General features: G+C 41.4%; 1 protein-coding gene across 1 annotated transcript; it reads left to right on the top strand.

The window, feature by feature from the left end:
- The first annotated feature begins 4709 nt into the window (after window positions 1-4709).
- LOC308078437 (protein CutA homolog) lies at window positions 4710-18595 on the top strand. Its single transcript, XM_080419602.1, has 6 exons — window positions 4710-5000; window positions 8296-8444; window positions 12930-12989; window positions 16615-16660; window positions 16765-16814; window positions 17260-18595. Exons 1-6 carry the CDS (start codon window positions 4881-4883, stop codon window positions 17360-17362), a joined length of 528 nt encoding a protein of 175 aa, XP_080275728.1. The 5' UTR covers window positions 4710-4880; the 3' UTR covers window positions 17363-18595.
- Window positions 18596-24363: the final 5768 nt, after the last annotated feature.

The following is a 24363-nucleotide window of genomic DNA, read 5'->3' as shown; positions in this document are numbered from 1 at the left end:
TATGGATGTGTGATAAATGTAGTGTGGGGTGTTGTAGAATGTAGAGTGTGTAAACTCAGTCATAAGAGAAACAAACAAAAGGGTGCTGTCATCTGGAGAGGGACACCTAGAATGGCTGGCTGTCTTTTATAGAGCTCCAGGGAGGCCAGGTGCTCCCAATGCACCTAATTAGGAATCCCAAATTGGAGAGATACACACATAGGGGAGTACACCATACAACAACACAGGCCCTGCAAGCCAGGACAAGGAGCCTTGACACAGGCAGAACAATTTTAGACAATGTGGTAGGTATAAAGTTGCAAAGATACATTAACCACTTAAACCCCATTAGGTTAACCGGAGTCCCCCAGGGCTAATGTCTTTCCTGTTTTCTGTTATTGTGGGGGAAGCTTTTACTGAAAATAGCCAATTTGACAAGCTCACAGCGCGTTGCAGTGCGACGCGTTGAGCTTGTCGATCTGCTATTTTCCTGCGAAAGCCTTCCCCGCAATAAGGCTGCTGGGGTTTAAGTGGTTATAAAGAAAGACATACGTGATGCGGGACGGGTGCTGACGAACTGACGACTCAATTTGTTATTTTTGTGCCTTTTGGGGTCAGCAAACCACTATACTTAGACTTTTGAGTTGAGCGTGCCAGGCCCAGTTCCCTTGTTTCCTGCTAGAACCAGGCTTATCTGGGGGGGGGGGGGGGACAAAACAACCTAATCAAGCCTTTGTGTTGAATGAGAGCAGGGTGGAGAACAACTGTGGGTTGGCAAGAGAGATATAAACGAGAGTAATTATATAAGCATAAAAAAGCCATGCTATGAAGGCAATCAGGCATGCAGGTCAGGTCCTCGGGCACTGTTGGCTCCTTTGTGTGCACGTGACTGGCCATTGGGCAAAGTTGTTTGTTTGTTTGATTATCTTCCTGTTGTTTGATTTATTGATTGAATACTTACAGTCAGACATTAAAGGAGAATTTCGTCCCACTTTACTAAACTTACCTTTATTATGACATTATGATATCCTGGACAGGTGGTACAGTGCAGAAATTACATAACTCCATAATGGATTCACCACAGTTAAAAACCTGCGCCTATGGTTCTTGCTTTAAATCGCGTATTTTAATAGCTTTTTTTTCTTCTTTTTTTCTGGAGAGATCTGATGTTTACAGTGAGAGAACACTATGCAACTTGTTGTTCTTGAATGCGCTCGACCGTACGCCGCGCTTTCACGACACTTCCGGCGCCCGACCGGAGTAGTATAATGAGACTTTTCCCATGTTAGTTCTAAATTTGGGTGGTACCTGTCAAGGTGTTGATTTTGCCAAGCTGCTAAAGTAATATTGATGTTCAGATGTCACAAGCTTTTGGGTAAGAGTTCTTGTTGATTGATTGTAACCCTGTTATTGAGAGGTCAGAGGGATGATAAATTGAAGGGGAGATGTCAAGGTATTGGATTATACTGGTTGTGTCAGGAACTGGTGTTGTAGGACACAAGCGCAGGAACTCAGACAAACCAACCCGATCTCCAGAGATTACCGTAACATTGCACGGAACGAGTGCACTTCATTCCGTGGATAGCCGCCTCGGAACTCCCGAATTGCGTGCATATGGTACGGCGCTCCCTTTGTGACAAAACCATTTCGGAGGCGCGCAGTCACAGGCGAACTGTCACCCCGTGAAGGACCACCGAGGGAGCTAAGGCGACCGAGTTGCCGTCCTGAACGGTGGGACGTTCGCCTGTGCCTACTCAGCGCGGTTTGAGTTATGTACCGATAGGCACAGAATCGTAATTTTTTTTGTGGGGACTGCTCTGCTTCCGGGTTTTTCCGGGTTGCGACTGGTTACGCCCACCGTGGGACTCGCCGTACATATGCACGCAATTCGGGAGTTCCGAGGCGGCTATCCACGGAATGAAGTGCACTCGTTCCGTGCAATGTTACGGTAATCTCTGGAGATCAGGCTGGACAAACACAGGAGATGAGTATCACCAACTTAAGTTTACTTATAATAAAGACACATGACAATAATGATAACTTACAGAAACACTCTGGTAACTAATACAATAAACTGAACTCATAACAAGACACTGGCAACATAACAGAGGACCTGACACACATCTTATGACCCAGCACTGTACATTCACAGAAACACAGTCTTTATAGTCTCAGCAGCTCGTCACCAAACCAGGCTCAGCTGGTCCTCACAGGTGACGGCATTCAGGCCAATCAGACTCATGGAGCAGAGCAAGGGAGGGGCAGAGGCACACTCAGAGGCAAACAGTCACATGGGCCCACTGTAGAGGCCGTGGTTATGACAGGTTGAATGACAGACGTTGAAGCCAATAGGAATGCTCCTACAACCAGCTGTGACATCATTGACCGAAGAGTCGGTATTCATGTCGGTCAAGTGTGGTAGACAGCACATCTGCATATTGTTGTTGTTCTCATTCATTCTGCTATCCTGTTCTTCTAATAAACCGGTGCTCCTGTGGAGTTCTGATAAACGTGCCAAAAATCCTGAAGGGGGCGTCAACAAGTGTCATTTGGTAGCGGCGGACATCTTTGAGGGGTATAAAACAGGTTGACTTAACATTGCCCCCCCTCAAGTATGTCTGCATCTACTATGCCACGCCCCCACATGGTGACGAGTTGTTGGCACGCACTATATCGGCCTAACAGTTTATTTGACAGTATATCATGGTTGCTCCCTCTAGTATTGTGTCTGTGTGAAATCATTCATATAGATTTATGTCAAGTTTTGTCATCTGGGATCTGGGATCTAACCCTCTGTAACCCAGATAGAAAGCATACGTTGGCCCAACGTCCAACGGCAGACAAACGTTATGCTTGCTATCTGGATACTGACTTCAGGCCTTATTGAATTTGCTCACATGATAAAACACCCCTAAGCTGCTAATAGATAAGGATGTTGTTCCTCTACCAGTGAGGCTTTTCATATGGTGGATATGACTGACTTCACACTTCTCAGAATCAGAATCAACTTTATTGTCACATCACAGGTTTACAGGTGTAAAACAGTGGGTGGAATTAGTTGTTTGTGCAAGCTCTGTGGTTTTCATTATTTCCATAATAGAAAAGGGAAGAAGAAGAAGGTGGGGCAAGGAGAAGAGAGGGAGAGAGACCAATAAACAAATTATATACATATTTACACATACATTAGTACCCTATTCGGTGTGGTAAGTAGGCTACCTGAGGTAAGACAAGACACTTCTCTGTTATTATAACTACAGTATTTGCTTTAGCCTATTTATTGGGGCATCTTTTGGGGTCCCAGTGGATGATAATTACCACCTCCTTGCGTTTGAATTCAACCTAAAATGCTGTTCTTTTACACATTATTTTCTCCACCTCAGAACAATTTTGCACTTGCAGATATGACTTGTGCACTTGATAGATACATGGTCTTTCACACTGTGTGCGTGCGTGCGTGCGTGCGTGCGTGCGTGCGTGCGTGCGTGCGTGCGTGCGTGCGTGGGTGGGTGCGTGTGTCGGTGTGTCTCTGTATGTCTGTCTGTGTGTGTGAGGTTATGTCTTGTGCATTGTGCCTATGTGACTGGCCAGTCACAAATATATATTGTACGGTAGCCTATGTCTTGTACATGGCAGGAAGGAAGGAAGTGTAATACTTTGAACAATACAGTAGCAGGTTCCAAGTATTGTATTTCTGAGACATGTGTGGGCAGGTGTGACCGTGTGCTTTGAGGACGTGGTTAACAACTCTATCTCATGCATGGAGCACAATAAACATTGCTGGGATTTCCAGAAAACACATTTTTGACTTCATCAGTCTACACATACATATACATAATACATATATATACATACAATGCCTCAATACAGCATGAAAGGTGGGTACATTACTGGTCACAAACATTTCACTTGCACTATTAGTCCATCTTGGGAGTTTCAACAATATTCGAAATGCATCATTATTCTATTCTGTTCTGTTCTGTTCTATTCTATTCTATTCTATTCTATTCTATTCTATTCTATTCTATTCTATTCTATTCTATTCTATTCTTATTTTATTTTATTTTATTTTATTTTATTTTATTTTATTTTATTTTATTATATATGATATGATATGATATGATATGATTATGTTATGTTATGTTATGTTATGTTATGTTATGTTATGTTATGTTATGTTATGTTATATTATATTATATTATATTGTATTATATTATATTATATTATATTATATTATATTACATTATATTATATATTCCATTCCATTCCATTCCATTCTATTATGTTATATTCCATTCTATTCCATTCCATTCCATTCTATTCTATTTCTATTCTATTCTATTCTATATTCTAAAGCTGTCCTAAAAAAAACCACTTCTGTTTATTAAACAATAAAGCCGATTATGACCCAGCCAGCCTGGGGGGTGAGGAGGGAGGGGGAGGAGTCACGGTAGAAGAAAATCCCACCCAGCCCTTTGATTGGACAGGGGGCGTGTCAGGAAGTGATAAGCGACCAATCGCAACGACAGAGATTTATCCCCTGTCCGTCACGCACCAAAAATAGCAGATCCACAAGCTCAATACTCATCGTGGAAGCGACTCGCTGTGAGCTTGCAGATCTGCTATTTTCGGTGCGCGGCTCGGTTGTACGACGAATGTACAAACCGCAAACAGAGCGACAGACCTGCTTCTAGTGCTTCTAGTGTCAGTGGAAATAACACTCACTCACTACACTGTTACAAGTTAACTTTATTTACTTATTCTTTCACGAAACAGGTACTTATTTGGACTTTACTGCTGCTTGTTATAAGAAGAAGGGATTAAAAGCAACTCTGCATGGAATAATGGAATAATAACCAGTTGAACACAGACTGTCATCTTATTTCTAACGGGTCTGTATAGGAATGACAGTGTCTGCCATGGGTAGAATAAAGGAGTGGATGTGCCAGAGATGTCATCTGAAAGAGTTATGCTTTCACTCCAACCTTCGATCGTTGTTTTTGAGGTTTTTCATATTTTGTTTGGTAAGTATATATAGCCTTGGATCAAGACTATATACCCCCCCCCCCGATTTTTACATTTGCATATATGATACGAAAGTAAAAGTCTATGACATCTATGATTAAGCAATATTACACGAGAGGGTGTGCTTTACCGTCATTATTGTCACGCCTGTGATGCGGTCCAGGAACGAGGCGCAGCCGAGTTCCGCGTCCGCATCACAGAAGTGACAATAATGTAAGGTAAAGCACACCCTCGAGTGTAATATTGCGATTATACAACAGTTACCAACAAAACACATCCAAATGTATTCATATTGTGGGGCAATTCATAATTTAAAAAAATCGCTTATCCGTTTCCCTGTAAAGAGAAGAGTTTATTTGACTGAGACAAAATAGTCCCTGTGGCAGCGCAGCACTCTGTCTCTCTGACTCTCGTCTCATCAACACAGCTGATTCCAGTAGGCTATATGCTCCGTCGTACGATCGTGTTACGTGGCCAAAATAACTGATCTACAAGCTCACAACGCGTCAAGATGGCGATGCCTTGTGAACTTGTAGATCGGCTATTTTTGCCGTGCGATACCTTCGTACGATAAAGTATAACATACACTGGACTGTTAACGAAATGGGAGTAATTTTACTTTAACACAGGAGGATATTTATACAGTATGGATGTTACCATTGAAATAAAGCACACTTTTTTCCAGTTATTCCTTTTATTATAGGATTTTAGGCGATTTAGTGTGCTCTCTTCTAACCATTGATCAACAGTAAGTCCACCAAATAAGTCAAAATTAACAACATAGTCCATCTTGCGTAGCTGTTTGTTCTCCGCCCGGTGGCGGCGGTGGGTACTGTCTGTTTGTTTTCCTACGTGGGACAGTCACAGCGTGACTTCACAGCACAGCTGTGTCATATATGGTCTAATCAGGTGCGGACTGCACTGCAGTGCGGAGTGATTTATTTAATGTGATTAGGCCCGTGATATGATGCTGGTTTGAATCACGGCTAGAAAGCTATTTCAACCAATCAGATTGCTTGGTCGGAACTACCTGTTGTATAATATTCTTTATCCAAGGCTAGGTAAGTACTAGTGAGTGTTTGATATGGGCTTCACAGTTTTGTAGGGATTTCTCATTTGGAAAAGTTATTATTTTACAGCATAAATAACCTTACATCAACCCATGCAGCTGTTGCCTTGAATATCCACCATCTTTAGTTAACCAAACATAGCCTATTTCTATAATAAATGATGTTTTGTAGCCTATTACAATCAGTTTTTGTAGCTCAATAATTTATAATTTCTTATTTCCTGTATAATTAGATTTTTATAACAGCATATTAGCCTTAGATCAACCCAGTGAATGTTAAACTGTTGCCTTTAATCTCCACCATCTTTAACCCTCGTAGGGTCTTCGTGTTTTAGTCACACCCAGGGCCTTCGGGTCACTTTGACCCGAAGGCCCTGTGTGAACATTTTCATTTTCATGAAAATGAAAATTTTCATTTTCATATCACATGTTTAGTACAGTAAATAAGGCAAATAGAAGAAGTTTCATAGAGAACAAAAAAATGTTTACATACGTTTAATTCATGTTGAAAATGTTAAACCGGGTCAAAAGGACCCGAGGACCCTACGAGGGTTAATTAACCAGCTCCTACTATTATAATAAATTACGTTTTGTAGCCTATACTATAACAATCAGCTTTTGTAGCTCATTTATCATTTACAATTTCTTATATAATAAGATTAAGAACAGCATCAATAAAGTTACATCAACCATGTGAATGATAACCTGAATGTCCACTACTTTAGTTAAGTAACAGTTTGCAAAAAAGCACAGAGGCACGCTAAAAGGATAACACAAAAAGCCCTAATTAAGGGGTCGTTTCCATTGTGGTCCTGTGTTCAATTCATCTAGTCATATAAAGACAATACAATACAATAATATACAAGACATCGTCCACATGAGTAGCAATAAAACATACAGTATGTACAGTAAATAGTTTGGGGGGAGGGAGATTTCTGTTAAGTTGTTGCCCTAAATGTTCACTACTTCAATTAAGTAAACAAAAATAGCCTATTCACAGTCTACTATAATACATCATAGCTGTGTGGGTAAATAATTTATATTTCCTTAACCACAGATTAATGTTTCAAAGCCTAGAGCCATGATGTCCAAGGCTTTGATGTTGTTAAGCATTAAGAGATGATGTATGGGGGGCTACATCATCATCATCATGATATATTGTATGCACATGATTTTCATCAGACTATCAATAAGCAGAGCGAGAAAAAAAAGCACATTGTAAATTGCTACTACATCAACAGGCCCTGTTCTCATTTAGCTGCAACAGAAGGTGACATAATTTTATGATAAGACAGCTGTTGTCAGCACATGGCATTCCTGAGAGCATAATAATAATAATAATAATAATAATAATAATAATAATAATAATAATAATAATAATAACTAAAGCACTTATCAACACAAGGTTACACATTGCTTTACATAACATTTATAAATAAACACAAAATAAATAAAATGGGAATAAATACAATAGCAGTACAATATAAAACATTTAGAGAATCACGATACATGATACCTAACCTCTTGACCAGCTACAAACTTCACCTTGACTCGCATTCTAGTGGATTATTAACCACTTTCAAGCCGGTGTCAATGTTTTGGGCAATGGGCATGCCAATTAGGCTCCAGGTGAAAATGTTCAAATCAAAACATTTCCAAAATGGTCCAAAACTTTCCAAGATCTTTCTCATTCTCCAAGATAGCGAAAAAAAAGCTGATCCACAAGCTCACCATGTGGCTTTTATAACAGCTATTTGTCACATGACGACATTTATAGGCCTTAAATTGGTTCGAGTGAGATGTGTATGGTGAGGTGGTGAATTGTAGAGTTGTTCCGATACAGATACCAGTATCGGAACAGGTACCGACACTGCCTTAAATACTGGTATCGGCGAGTATGCCAGTCTATGCCATTACGATACCACATAATGTATCACATGATGATATATCATCTATTCTACAGTGATTATTTTGTATTTTGAATGCTTCAGTTGACGTTATCACATTTTTTTATTTATTTCAAGGACCCCCATAACTCTGAGAGTGTAGAAATGGAACCAAATGGACCCTTTGAGAACCACTGTCCTAGATTTATTTTTTAAATTACACATGGGTATCGGATCGGAACTCGGTATCGACCGATACGCAAGTTATGGGTATCGGAAAGGGAAACAAAATAGTGAATTGTCCCATACGGTTGTGATTGTTTCTCCTACGTCTGACAGCTCGTGGTCCTGTGCGTGTCCATGTACCCTGGCCTGTGGTCCGTGGGGGTCCAGCTTCATTCTGCCTTCACTGGGAGCTACCTGCCAGGACACCACTCTGTCCTGCTCGTCAACTGTCCCAACGAGCAGGCGGCCAAGGACATCGGCAGGTACCGTAATCTGTTGACACCACACACACACACCAACTTACAGCTTCTTGAGTATGTGTATATATGTATATATATAGTGTATGAGTGAATACCAAAACGCTCGCCGCAAAACACAGTCGCCCCGGGGCAAATCCGGCGGTATTCACCTGGTATTCCTAAACGTAACCTCAGTAAACTATGCCTAAACCTTCCTAAAAAAGGAAGTAGAGTGGCCACTTGGGAATCAGAAGGTTCAAGTGCCCTTGAGCAAGACACTGAACCCCTAACTACTACCGATGAGCAGTTTGGTGCCTTGCATTGTTTCCTCCGCCGTCGGTGTGTCTGTGTGTGTGTGTGTGTGTGTGTGTGTGTGTGTGTATGTGTGAATGTATTACTATGTAATGCACGTTGTAAAGCGCTTAGGATGATAACACTACTGTAATTTACCATTTAGTAAATGCACCATCTACTTCAACGGTTGCATCTCAACGTATCATTTGGTCATACAGTGTTCTGATAAAGCAGTGACCATGGCCTCACAACAAGTATATCTACGGGTTTGTGCTTACACAGATGAGAGTGAATCATTACAGATAACGCTTTAAGCACGTCAACCCTGAAATATACCATAACAATCAGGGAGGAGGGAGTGCCAGGTGCATCACCCTGGCAGCAGTATAAAAATAAACTCTATTTTATTCCACGCTATCATGATGTTTCCATCTGGCCGACCTTCAGCCGATCTGATCTGAGCTGACGGAAAACGTCCAGCCAGATGGAACCATCATGATAGCCTTGGATAAATAAAAGTATATTTTTATACTGCATACCACCAGAGTGATACACCTCCCTCCCCACTAGCCTGATGTGTTATGATCTGTTTTTTTTTGTTATAGAGTTCTTGTCTAACGGGATACACACGGTTCTAAACCAGTTAGTCAGTAATCCATCTCCCTTGGGGTTTTAGTGCATTGTAAAAGAGGCTAGACGACCTTGTTTCTTGCTGTGTGATGCCAACAACACGCCACTCCTACCTACTGAACCACATGGAACCTAGTGTCCCTGTTCTGGGGTGAACCTTTGTTAAACAATAACCGATCTACAGGCCAATTTTGTGGTGTAGGCAACAGGTAGCCTGTGGGCCAGAGCTGGCCTGTCTGTGTGCGATAATATCTGACCCAGCAAATTATTTTGTAAAGAATTTACACAATATCCAACAGTCCCACCTATAGGCTATAATGTCCACATAGAAAATCTACCCCACTGGAAGAACTTTTTTTTCTCCTCCGTGTCACTTAAACCCTAGAATCCCTATTCTGAGGGGAACATTAGCAGAAAATAGCAAATCTACAAGCTTTGTGAGCTTGTATATCGGCTATTTTCAGCAAAGAGGTTTGGTTTAGAGGGAAAAAAAGAGCAGACCAAATACAGAGCAAACAGTCAAGTTTATTAAATATTGAGGGTTTAGTGGTTGTCTGAAAATACACATAACATGAATCCAACATACCCTGATGATAGTGCAGTCAAACAAATCTATGGAATCTATGAAAAAGACACAACTTTATACAATATGTAGTGGGGGGGTCCCTGCTTCATCTCTCTCTCAGCTAAGAGGTCTGTGGCCTGAAACACTTTGAAGATCCCTACCTTAAACAATACACTGTTTCTCTATGTGTCTAAGAAGAAAAGTTGAGCATGAATGTACCGGTATGTCTTTCTGTCTCCATGTAAAACGTTTTTTTCTATTTTTCATTTCTATCTACTTTTCTATCTATGCCTGTAACATTTGATTACACACACAGTTCTCTCAGTATGTATGTAGTTATACCACACAAATCCTAATTATTAACTTGTATTGCAATATAGTTACTCTTGTGTAAGGCAGGTTTCAGTTCTTGGATTGGCCATTGATTATGTTCTGGCCTGCCATCTTATGGCTTAGAATCAAATTGGCTCGAGGCAAACATGCCGACACCTGATATAAGCTTTATGTGGTTGATTAGACTTAACTTTCTGTATCTTCTCAAGCCTTGAGGTTAATATTTGATCTCACAAGACTTTAACAAAATGTCACGATGAAGTGTTTTGATGTAATTTTTGTTTGGCACGTTGGAGCAATTACTTTTTCAGATAAAATAGTTTTTACCAAGTTTTTTTTGCCAAAGAACACTTGATAAAACAGTATTGCGCATATGTATAAATTAGGCTTTAAACCAACAGAGTTTCTGTCTGTATTGCTCCCCACTGCTCTTTTAGAGTTTTAGCTGCATGTACAGTAGTTGAGCTGTGGCTATTTACCATATTGCTGAGAGAGAGAGAAAGAGAGAGAGATGGTGGGAAGTTGTGGTGGAAATCGCAGCTGTTCTTTCTCACTACCCGTCATCTGTACCAGGACATCAGAGACACAAACCTACTTCCCACAGATCACAGACATCCAAAGACAGTTTGAAAACATGACTAATGACAAGAAAATACCTCCCGTATCTCTGCTGGGTGTAGTACAGCGATGTGCAAACACAGCAGCAAGGTGTGTGAGCTGTTGTGACAGGAGAAGGATGTGGAATACGACCACCTTAACCCATTAAGACCGGGAACGCATCTGTGTGTCATTTTAAGATTTCTTTGGCGATTCAAAAATAGCAGATCTACAAGCTCGTAGAGCGGCACTGAGTGCCGCGCTACGAGCTTGTAGATCTGCTATTTTTGGGGGGGGAAAATCACGATCATTTGTGCTAATCTTTGAATATACATATATATATTTAGTAACATTTAGTAACTCAAATCTTTGCTTCTGGGGATTCTACAAAATGTCTTCTAAATCCTAACAGTTTTTTGAAAAAAACATATGTTGCTATGATATCGTGGTTCTCAAACTTTTTCCATGTCAAGGACCCCCAAAATTATATGTATTTGGCCGCGGACCCCCATCTCAAAATATGTTGTTCCAGGGACCCCCCCAGAAGCAAAGATTTGAGTTAATAATGTTCAAATTTATAAAATAATGGTTGAAGTGGTTACACAGATGCGTTCCCGGTTTGAATGGGTTAAAAGTCTACTAATCATATGTGTATTCCTGCACAGCTGTGTTGATCTTGGTACGCGGAACCACTGTAAACACACAACAGAACAGGTGACTTTGAATATAGTTGAAAAAAATGGCTGCTATTCTTTTAGTTTTATACCAAGTTATCCTTACATGTCATAATGTATTCTGTAGGTGTTAACATGTCGTTCATCATAAGTATTAACAGAAAACATTTTAAAGTTTCGATTATTTGATTGCAAAGTTTCAAGCTGTGACAGCTCTATTTACATATTTATTTATTTAAATTCAATTGTGCATTCTCTAGTTTTGATTGTTTCATTTCACACTGGCTTTGACAGTGTCCTTTTTGAAATGAATTGAAGAGAGAGAGAGAGAGAGAGAGAGAGAGAGAGATAGAGAGAGACATAGACAGCGAGAAGGTCTTTGAATGTAGCCATTGTTGCCAGATATGTAAATTTCATTTCTTCATAGAAACTGGTAACAAAGTGCTTCTTTTAGTTAGTGTTATAAAGCATCATGTCATATAATCTCCTAATTCATCATTGTCCACTTTCTTCTGCACTGCTCTGGGACACTGACTGTCTGTCACAGTGCTTCACATTGTGAAGCGCTGTGACAGTTTCACACCAATTACCAGTCATTTATCAATACAAACCAGTGGTTCTCATGTCCATGACCCCAAAATGGATTCTCATTAGGCTGCAGACCTAACCCGACTCCGCCAGATGAGGCGGTATTGAGTTCACAAGTTTACTCTAATACAGCCTCCATCTGGGATCGCTCAGAGATTGGAGTTTTAACCAACCCCGTGCCCAGTCGAACCAATCAGCGGCAGCCACGGGCGGGATCTTGGCGAGACCGGGCGCGATGCCATCGAGAAGCGCCTGTTCCATGTAGTTCTTTCACTATTCATCATGGCCGCTACCACGAACAGCAACGCCACAAGTTGCACAGCTACTATACGTAATGTAGACACGTCAATATGATTGGTTGGAGTTAGCACGCCCAGACGGTGATAGACAGACGGTCCCATCCAATCACCTGTCAAGTAGCTTGAAAAAAGGGATTGCCCTCTTCAGCGGTCAGGCTACCGAGATCCCAGATGGAAGTAGGTTGTGAAACAAGTGTGTGAAGCAAGCTTCTTCCTTCTGGCGGAGTCAGGTTGCTGCGGACCCCCATTTGAAAGAACATTGTGCCAGGGACCCCTTAAGGAAAGATGTTTTTTGTTAGATTAGATTTAGTACATCATTCTACAACTGTAGTCTTTACTGTAGGTGGGGAGATAACAGTGGAGATAGTGAAACCTATGGGGGGTCCCCGGTCCCCACTTTGAAAACATCTGATATAAACGACTGGTGTCAATTGAATGGCTGATTTCTAACCCTCTTTCTTCTTTTTATTTATGCTCATTCCCTCCCTCCCTCCCATTCCCCTCTCCGTGTCGCTGCATCTCTCTACAGGGCGATCATGGAGAGAAAGATGGCTGCCAGCATTAACATTCTGCCCCGGACCTCCACCATGTAAGTCTGTCTGTCTGTCTGTCTGTCTGTCTGTCTGTCTGTCTGTCTGTCTCTACCCTTCCATTCATCTCACTCTCTCTGTCTTTGTTTTGTCTCTTTCCAAGTGGGGCAAGTGGTGGAAAAAGTACTCAAATGTTTTACTTAAGTAAAAGTATCAATACTGCAATGTAGAAGTACTCTGTTACAAGTAAAAGTCTGGAATTCAACATTTACTTGAGTAAAAGTACAAAGGTATTGGTATCAAAATGTACTTAAAGTACCAAAAGTAAAAGTACTAAAATGTTTGAGAATAGCAGATCTACAAGCTCACAACGCGTCGCATGGCGACGCGTTGTGAGCTTGTAGATCGGCTATTTTCAAATAGCCAAGGTATAAAATAGGGCTGAAGTGGTTAATGTATGTTTTAGAATTTAATCATTTATATCTGCAAAGTAACTAGTAACTAAAGTTTTCAAATAATTGTAGTGGAGTAAAAGTGCAATATTTGCCTCTGAGATGTAGTGGAGTAGAAGTAAAAGTACTGAAAATTGGAAATACTCCAGTAAAGTAAAAAAAAAAACCTCAAAATTGTACTTAAGTACAGTACTTGAGTAAATGTACTTAGTTACTTTACACCACTGAGTGGGGCACCAGAGAGTTGTGAGGTGTGACCCTGCCCACGGCCAGTCCGTGCTATAGTGTCTGTCTGTCTGTCTGTCTGTCTGCCTGTCTGTCTGTCTGTGCCCCGCTTCGTCTCAGCGCATTCTGAATCATCCAAAATGCATGAAGTTCCAGTGAAGCTGAGACATGCCAGTCAGATCCAATTACCCTCTGGCCTTTTCTTTTCCTACAGCCCTTCACACTGACCAAACTCCAGTGGTGGAAGAAGCACTCAGAATTTAATTAGGACTTGAGTAAAGGCCTTTGCAGACAGGGTGCGATTTCTCGCACGGAAAAAAACTGACAATATCATTTTTTTAAAGAACACATGGTTCTCTATGACCTCATGCACACCGGCTCCGAATTTGCCGTGCGGCAAGTGGCTGCGGCGATGCGTTTTTTTCCCCAATCGAACCCGGTTCGATTCGTGCGTCTTTTCGCATGCGGTAAAAACTGATTGAACAATCTTACCCTGTCTGCAAAGGTCTTAAAAGTAGCAATACCACGGTGTGAAAATGTTTGTTACGAGTCCTGTAAACGTCCAACATTCAAAATGTTACTTAAGTCAAAGTATTGCAAAGAAAAGAGGTCGCACAGCTGAGCTCGTAGCCACGATGCAATGACTTTGAAAATATATATATTTTTACCAACGTTTCAAGCATTATAGGTCTTCTGCAGGGTGAAGTCAAAGTACAAAATGATTTGCATCACAATATACTTAAAGTACAGTAGCAAAAGTCAAAGTAAATAAAAATGGTAAATGGTGCATTTATATAGCGCTTTTATCCAAGGCACTTTACATAGATTGTGCATTACATTCACCCATTCACACACGGATGGCGGAGGAAACCGTGCAAGGCACCAACCTGCTCATCGGGAGCAATTAGGGGTTCAGAGTCTTGCTCAAGGACACTTTGACACTAACTCTGGGGGAGCCCCCCAGCCCGGGATCAAACTGGGAACCTTGCGGTTCTACCCCTGAGCCACTGCCGCCCGTAAAGTACTCAAGCAGAATTACCATTTCAGAATCATATCATGTGCTATTTGAAAATAGCCGCTCTACAAGCTCACATTTTTTTAAATGAAATAATAACTAAATCTGCGGTGCATGTTCACACGTAACGTTTTTGGGCTTAAAATCTACTACTTTTGGCCCGGACGGCTGGCGTAGCGCTCCGGGCACCTAGGCTGCTAATGCGAAAGGCTGCTAATTCGAATCCCGAGCTCGGCGACCTTTGCTCCGTGCCACCCTCCATCTCTCTCTCCCCATTTCCTGTCAGTCTACTGTGATCTATCAAATAAAGCCCAAAAAAAAAAAAAAAAAATCTTTTTTTATATCCCTAATTTAGTCGTTATGTAAATTATTTCCTCCCCACACACATTTCTGTGTGTTGTCACTGCTGTTGTATCCCACTGGCTCACCTGCCAGTGAGTGAGTGAGGAGCCCCCACCGGGAGGACGTCGCAAATCTTCCGTCCTACTCCTCCCGCCCAACACTCCCCACTGACAGGTGCCGCCAGATTCCGCCGGCAGATTCGAACCCCCCAGACTAGCTGTGGGTGGGCAGCTACTTTACCACTGAGCCAGCGCCACTCGAGCGCCGGATGTGCTACCTTTTGAGTATTTGTTTCCTATGTATACATGATTTGGGGGTTTAGCACTCCCCTGAGAAATCCCTGCATTGTTGAGGCGCAAACTATTTTCCTAACTCACTGAACTTACAAACTAATGACTAACCGACTGACACACACACACACACACACGTGTCCCTCTCCTTTCTTTTCTTTGCTCCACTTCTCAGTACTCGTTGCCTGGGAAACCACAATTGAGGAGATCTGGCCGCATATAAATGCTTTCATTGGTGTCTCCCCAAACACTGGGAACAAAGAGCTAGTTTGCATCAACAGTGGGCATAATGTTGGTATGCATGGGTTATCATCCCTGTTAATGCATAAACTTGAAATGAACAAGCAGCCACTGGCCGAAAGGCACGGAGGAGGGGCAAACTGAGGTGAGCAATGACATCGGGAAATACAATGTCCTAACAAAGCTTAGCGTACTGCAGATAGACTGTAGACGAGCTTGTCATTGTCAGTGGTGGAAAAAGTACTCTGACGTTTTAAAATGTGTTGTAAAAGTAGAAATACCACAATTTAGAAACACTCTGTTACAAGTGCAAGGCCTGAATTAAAAATTTGACTTGAGTAAAAGTATTGGCATCAGAATATACTTAGGGTACCAAATCGGAAGATGCTATACCTTCCTGCTTCCGACTACAGATATACATCATCCGGGGACTATATTCTATAATGGTGGAACAAATGGCACTCATAAAAAACCCTAATCTATCACTTACGTATCTAAACAGTGGAAAAGAGCAACCGGCCCTATGCATGGAGACAGTTTTACACCAGAGAATATGATAATAATAATAATAATAATAGCTTGAATTTATATAGCGCCTTTCATGAACCCAAGGACGCTCTACATCAACAACACAAAAACAATCAACAACCAACAAACAAACAACCAAACCAAACAACAAACAACTATATGCCATAAGCCTGAGAGAATAGGAGTCTTTTCAAGGCAGCCTTAAAAGAGTCCAGTGTTGGAGCATGGCGAATCTCCATTGGGAGAGAGTTCCGCAGGGTGGGGACTGCCTGCCACACTGAAGGCTCTGTCCCCAAAGGTTTGCTTGCTTATTTGGGGGATCGAGAGGAGGACTGCAGGTTCCGTGACAATATGGGGACCAGCGTGACTGTGTCACGAACAACATCCTTAGAATATTGCCCAGCTGTCAATCAAGGACACTCTGCCTGTCACAGATAGCTGCGTATGGATCGATTACTGTACAACCTGCGTGTCAGGACGTCATTCGAAGGATTTCACATAAAACTAAAGGTTATGTGTGAAGTCAGGAGTAACTACATTACATGTGAATAATGCAGTTCTCTAATGCATTGTGGTCTTTGCCTCTTCTTAGGTATTATTGGAAAGGGGAAGTCCAAGATGCAACAGAAATCCTAATGGTAAGCGCACTGAAGCCCTCACAAGTGATCAAACAGCATTCATAGTACAGTATATTATATTGGGTTGACCTTCACAGCAAATTGAGATGTCATTCCTGTTCTAGCTGGTGAAGACGAAGACCTCCAGGATACAGAAAATCATGGAATATGTGAGGTGGGTTCATTCATGCGGGCAATACAAGTCTGTTTCTTTTTTTCTTTTACAACTTCTGTATTTTGGAGGAGTTGCAGTGGTGGAAAAATTACCCACATTTCTTACTTAAGTAAAAGTATCAATACTGCAATGTAGAAAAACTCTGTTACAAGTAAAAGTCCGGAATTAAAAATGTACTGGAGTAAAAGTACAAAAGTATTGGCATCAAAATGTAAGAGGACTTCTAAGACCTTTTTAATACCTAGATTGGCCAAATTGTCAAATATTACCTAAGAAAGACAACGGCTTGTAGATCGGCTATTTTTTTTTTACATATCTGTGGAACCGAGTCAAACTAAATGTAATGCCTCAGCTCCTACAATTCCAGAACCACTGCACTAGTGTACATACAAGCTTGGGGTTGTGTTGAATATGTATGTCAACAAGATGTCTGTGTCGTTTCCAGGTCTGTCCACCCCTATGAGAACCCGGAGCTCCTCAGCTTTCTAGTGGAGGAAGGCAGCGTGGCCTACATGAAGTGGATGGACGAAGCCATTCCAGATGACTGACACATCACTGGACCAGTCGTGGTACATGAACACAGATTGTTATGAGTCTGTGGACAAGGGTTTGAAAAGGCCTTCTGTTGGACATTAGGCCAAGACACAGAAAGACAGACAGCATGACCTTGCTCTTGCATACCACCGCCATAAAGATTAACCCAAGAATGTACTGAGGAAAATCTATGGTCTGCCATGAATGCTGCTCCCATCGGAGTTCCTGACTGTCACTTGAAGACTGAGAATGTTGGACTCATTTTTGACTTCTGAGATTGCTTATTTTGAATGAAAGATGTTTATTAGTAGAGCGAATATCAGCAAGAATGTATATAATTTAAGACCAAAGATTTTACTACACATTTTGCTAAACATTTTTGTAAAATATTTGCTAAAACACAATACTTTATATACTTGTATCTACGTGGTTTTCAGTGAATGCAATCTGTCCACTAATTCACTCTACCATGCTTCACAGCGAACCAGGCAGATGCAAGGTCTATAGCCTCACAATCTAAAGCAGTGGTTCTCAATGTGGGGTTTGGGGACCCCCAAGGGGGTCCCAGGGGGTCCCCAGCTAAAAGATTCATATTTAGGAACCAAATGGAACTAAATGGACCCAGTATGGGTCCATTTTAGTTCCACTTGTACACTCTCAGAGTTCAATTAACACTGAGGATGTTATGGAATAGATTGGGGTCCCAGCGATTAAAATCTTATAAAATGGGCGTCCGTGGCCTAATGCATATCAAACTGGACTGGAGGTCCTTGAAATTAAAAAAAGGTTGAGAACCACTGCTCTAAAGCAGCCAGAACGTCCCAGCCACGGACTGAAGTGAGATTACTAAAATGTAAACTACTGAACTGCAGCCTGCCACTTTACACTTTATATACTGTAGCAGCCATTCTCAACCTGTGGGCTGCGGTGGGCCGTGAGGATATTATTACCAGTGGGCCCCCCACTTGTGCGACACTGTCATAGTGTGAAATAGGGCATTAATTTATGGGGGGGAACATGAGCAAAGATGAAATATGGAGATACAAGGTTTCTGCCAGACAGAGACGACACCCAACACTGACACAGAACTATGTTAATAATCTGTAAATACAGTAACAAATGTCTCTTATCTCTTTCTACAAACTCTCATCTTCTCTTTTCCTAGCCTGGATAGGAAATGTTATGAAATGTTTTGGTCGTTGACGTCCTGTGTTGTCAAGATGTTATGCTGCTGCCGTGAGAAAATACTTACCTCCACAGGACTGATGTGATCAAATAAAGGCTATAAATACAACTGAAATGAACAAATCAATCATTAAATCAATCAATAATCTCCAGGCAAGCATTAGATTAGAGTCTTTTATCTCTTGAGTTTTTGATGTATTAGGTTTTGCTATAATGTTTTGCTTTGTTCACCAAAGAGCTGGAGAACAACACCCTAGCAATGATCACTATCAGAACACACTGTAGAGCTATGTAACACTTACTTTAACAAAGAAATACCACTGCACTTTAAATGCTAGCAGGTCCATCATTTATGGAGTTAAACACATGGTCAATGAGACAGACGTCCAGAGTTAGTGATGTTGCACATTTTTGTAGGCTTTAGTTTTGATCCCTTCTAGTTAAAATTTGGTGGAGCTTGAAATCAATTATGTCAATAGTGAACTGAAGAGAATAATGCAGGCTGTTCTACTGAACTTGAGAGATATTGGGTTCAAAGTACAAGCTGAAAAAGAAAGAAGAAAAAATGGATGACTATAACTGAGGATAACTCAAGCCATAGCAGGTTTTATACCACCCCATTACAGAGCAGCCACTGCATTTGTCAGTGGTGGAAAGTAACTAAGTACATTTACTCAAGAAACATTTTAGTACTTTTACTTTGGTGCTGTAATTGATGCCAATAATTGTGTACTTTTACTCAGGTCAAATTTTTAAAACAGGCCTTTTACTCATAACAGTATATTGAGTTAATACTACTTTTACTTAAGTAAATCATCTGAGTACTTCTTCCACACCACTGAGTTCACCTACCCTATACTGTCACTGCAAACTGTCAGGGTCTTTGTGATTTAATGCCACTAAATAGCACATTTTGCACCAGTGGTTGACATGCAGAGCTTCACAGCCATTTGCTTACTGCACTAAAGCTGAATTGAGGGCTCGGTCTGCAAAAAAAAAAAGTGTTTCCGGGCATGAGGGCTTAACAATGGAACTGCAGACATGCCTCACTCTGCTGTTGTCTTTGCAGAGCCACCATAATCCCACTTATAGGTCAGGATAGTTAGGCAATTTTATGGATGCGAGCGAGCGTGCGCGTGTGCGTGTGTGTGTGTGTGTGTGTGTTTACTTGTATTGCTAAACTTGTGGATGTCCCTCGCAAGTAGAATTTGTGACATAGACATTGTGAGGACACATTTTATGGCGTTTTATGGTTCGAGTTAAGCTTACAATTAGGAAAATGTACAGTTGGCGTTGGAGGATTAGGATTAGGCCTACATTGTTTATCCTCACAAGTATTGGTCCTCACAAGTATTGTAATTCCTGTGTGTGTGTGTGTGTGTGTGTGTGTGTGTGTGTGTGTGTGTGTGTGTGTGTGTGTGTGTGTGTGTGTGTGTGTGTGTGTGTGTGTGTGTGTGTGTGTGTGCGAGAGTGCGTGCGTGCATGTGCGTGTGCTGTGTGTGTGAGTGACCAGTGACCAATGACAAATGTCTCAATAAGGTCACTGCACTTCCTGTTTTTAACATGTATCCTGCAGTGCTTCTGAAAGTTCACTAGAGGGTGCTGTGTCAACATGGTCCAACAGTCTCCAGGTTGTATGCAGCCTTTAAAGCTTTTATAATTGGTGCTGGACAGTCACTCACCTAAATGACAACACCCAACATGACCCCCCTCAGTCAGGACTGAAACGTCCCTTTGTCTATTTTACAGGAAATACTAATTTTCTTCATTATCAGCTATTTTGATTCATGTCAACAGTGTGTGTTAGTTGAGTCAGTCATGATCATCATGATCTTGTATTACATACAGTAAGTGTAAACCTCGCGACTGATTAGTTTATCATGCCGCTCTAGGCTGCTCAATATTTTGTCTTATAAAGCAGGAGTAATGGATTGGCATAGATATAAACTTTATAAATACAGTAGGCTAATTTGTTTTGCATTTAACTTTAACATTTATTAAATTAACACTGATTTAGGAAGTGTCACAGAGTTCCAGACAAGTGTGATCTATTAACAAAAATGTGTAAACCTAGAGACAGATGGCTGGGATCTTATCTTTTTTTCTCTGGTGTGTCATTAAATTCTCCATGGGATACAGGACTGAGAACAGGGTAATTAAGGCTATGGCAGCACCAACCAGGCACTGGTAGCTTTCACCCACTGAGTGTGTTAATAAATTGAGGATAATGATTTCTTGGAAGCAGTTGCTAAGTGAGGAGAAGCGATGGTGCAATTAATACAGCAGTGGTTCTCGGATGGGGTGCCCTGTGACAAGTCCACGTGTGCCTTGAGATTTTGTGACAGCCACACATTATTAATGCAGTATAAGTACCCTAAGTAAGCCTCGCCGAGTCATGTGGCCCATAGAGCAGGAGCCTATCTCCTGTTTCTGTAGCATGAGGCAGCTTGTTGTACAAGTACACCCCCTGGACATGACACTAGTATGTCGTGGGGATTTACGCCCAATCCAACCCTTGATGCTGAGTGCCAAGCAGGGAGGCAATTATTTTTTCTTTTATAGTCAGGGAGGACACTCTAACCACAAAGCCACTGCTGGTTAACACAATATATAGGCCTACAACTGTACAAAGAAAGAGTTATGGATAATTTTCTGCACACACTCATTTTCCAATACAGAGAGGCAAATATTATAGTCCCCAACTTTGAACCTGGCTTCCCCATTTTGTTGACATATAGGCCTACATAGCCTACTGCATTTTGAAATTGAACAGTTAAAGGCTGAGGTGGAATATTTTGGTGTAACATTTTTTACATGATGTATTTGCAGTGACTGTCATCTTTAGAGATATTCACCTTTGGCAATATGTTGTATTGTAGACCTTTTGCAAACATGAAACTGTACTCATGCATGCCCATGAAAGGGCACGTGACCCCTCAAATTTGAAAGATGGGATATTTTTTAGAGAGTAGCTAAACTGTATCTTGTCATGAAGTACTTTTCATAAAGTTCACTGTGTTCAATTGGGTGGAGAAGAAAAAAAACATATTCATTGTAGTTAACTTACAGCCAGTGTGTGTGTGTGTGTGTGTGTGTGTGTGTGTGTGTGTGTGTGTGTGTGTGTGTGTGTGTGTGTGTGTGTGTGCACGCGCGCGCGTGCGTGCGTGCGTGTGTGCGCTTTAATGAATGAATGACGAAACATGAATCACGACTGCTTGGGGTAGAACAGGTAGAACTACGCCCCCTATCTTTTGTGACGTTATCGTCAATAGTTGAAAGGCTCGCGCTGTTCGCGCCTCTTTTAAACATAATCATCATCTCCTGCTGTGTGTTGCTGCGTCACTGATGCAACCTGGAGACCAGCGACTGTCAGAGAGTTACCAGGGGTTTTCATCCTCAAAGAGGTGAGTTTAAGTTGTTATCTTCAAATATATTTACATTAACCTTTGGTGTAGTAGAACTAAGGCAGTAATATAATAGCTGTTTTTATTTGATTCTAGGCTACTTTTTTATTTGTTTCGCTCGAGGCCACCAGACCCCCCCATGCCTAAATTGTAACCCCGCCCCCCCCCCCCCCACTAACCAGGAGGCTTAAAGTTAGGCTATAATAGGAACAAGTCTACAAACCAAACGACGCAGCCTACGTGTTGTGTGGTGTATGTCTGTGTGTGTGTGTGTGTGTGTGTGTGTGCGTGTGTGTATGTGCGTGCGTGCATGTGCGTGCGTGCGCGTGTGAAGTGCGGCAACAGGACGTGTGAGTGTGAGGTGAACAAATTGACCATAATATGAGAGCATAGAGTTAGATAAGAATGAGACATGTCCAATTTATTGTTTTAGATCCGCCATTGTTGACGTGCGACACCATCACACAACGACACCAACCAACCAGACCTCTACTATCCATGAGACAAGACACAGCCTCAGGCAAGCAGAATATGATGGAGGTGAGTGGGTGCACATACAGTGGTGTCAAGGACCGCCAAATGTATTTGGCCGCAGACCCCCATCTGAAAATGTTTTGTGCCAGGGACCCCCCAGAAGAGAAGAAAAGATGGCTGTGTTAAAATACTCTAAATTAGGCTATTCAACATTTTCCAAACATTTTCAAGATTTTTTTCAAAAAATGTTTCAAAAATAGCAGATATACAAGCTCACAGCGTGTCACCGTGCTGTGAGCTTGTACATCTGCTATTTTTGAATAGCCAATGTATAAATGGATAAAGAAGTGGTTAAAATGATTGTGATGCATTTTGCTGGGAACCCCCCCAACGACCACTGGGGGTCCCCAGACCACACTTTGAGAACCACTGTACTTCATCACATCATCTGTGTGTTTTAATTGTTTCTATTTGAAGTTCTAATAAAAGAGTTATGGGGCAGGCTATAGGCTACAGCAAGGGTTCCTAAACTTTTCAGGCCGTGACCCCCCAAAATAATCACATTTGAACTGGGGACCCCCCCACCCTGACAAGCACTTGGAATGTAGGAGTTGAGGCGTTATATTTAAGTTTGACTCTCGGTTCCACAGATAAATATTGTGAAAATAGCCGATCTACAAGCTCATAGCGAGGTGTTATGAGCCTGTTCTTCTTTCTTTTAAGGTATTAAAAAGGTCCGAAACGTCCTTGACAATTGAAACGTCCTTCAATAGTAATTTCACTGTCATCTGGGGACCCCCCCCCCCCCACAAAAAAAATGTTTAATAAATAAATAACTAAAAACAAATCATGTAGTGAACCCCCTGGGGGTCCTGACCCACAGGTTGAGAACCACTGGACTACAGGGAGGGAACTGTGTTTTGGGGGTGTTTTGTGAGTTTATTCAACAATGAACACATTCATTCAAATCAATAAAAATTAATATAAAAAACAAAACAAAAAAACAATGAACACATTGCTACTGTAACTTGGACTCCAGTAGGCTATCATCAAGTTGGTTTATTGCCAGATAGGCTTATAGCCAATGTTTGCACATACAAGGAAGGCATTAATTAGTCTCTGTGTGAGTGAGCAATGCTAAAGTGAGCTAAAAAAGTGAACTAGAAATGATAGCCTTTATGTATGCAATGGCACCACTAGACTGTAAATGATGGTAGCCTACTGTAGCAGCATAGGTAGATAAATAAATATAAACAGAGCAGCCATATTCACATAGATAGTTGTGTAATGTTATTACTTCAATCACAGGTGTTACCAATGATACCAAAGGACCCTGTTCTTATTTAATGTTAGCAGAGTCTTTCCATTGAGCCAACATGCTCTCTGTTTGACCTGAATGCAGTGTAAAGTAACTAAGTACATGTACTCAAGTACTGTACTTACTACTTAAGTGTACAATGTTGAGGTATTTTTTTTACTTTACTGGAGCAACAGGATGTGTGGTGTGAAGTGAACAAATTGTCCATGATATGAGACCATAGAGTTATGAGACATGTCCAATTTATTGTTTTAGATCCGCCATTGTTGACGTGCGACACCTATAGCTCTAGAAACCTAGCTTGAACAATATCTTTCAGAGGCCGTCACGGTCACACCCTGGTTGATGGCACTGGGGTGTCAGATGCATTTGTCTGTGTAAACCCAGTAGGCCGCAAAGAGTGGACAGCCCCATGTGTAATGATGAATGATGCATTGGATTCAAACGTGTTTTCAGACCGTTGACCTCTCTCCAGTGGTGGAAGAAGTACTCACATATTTTACTTAAGTAAAAGTATCAATACCACAATAGAAAAAATACTCTGTCACAAGTACACGGCCTGTGTTCAAAATGCTACTTGAGTAAAAGTACAAAAGTATTGGCATCAAAAGTAAATGTACTAAAATGTTTGAAA

This window comes from Gymnoscopelus braueri, assembly GCF_963280865.1.
Source record: "Gymnoscopelus braueri genome assembly, chromosome: 22".
NCBI lineage: Eukaryota > Metazoa > Chordata > Actinopteri > Myctophiformes > Myctophidae > Gymnoscopelus > Gymnoscopelus braueri.
Note: the sequence above shows the minus strand (reverse complement) of the source record. Positions and strands in the feature narration are given on the sequence as shown.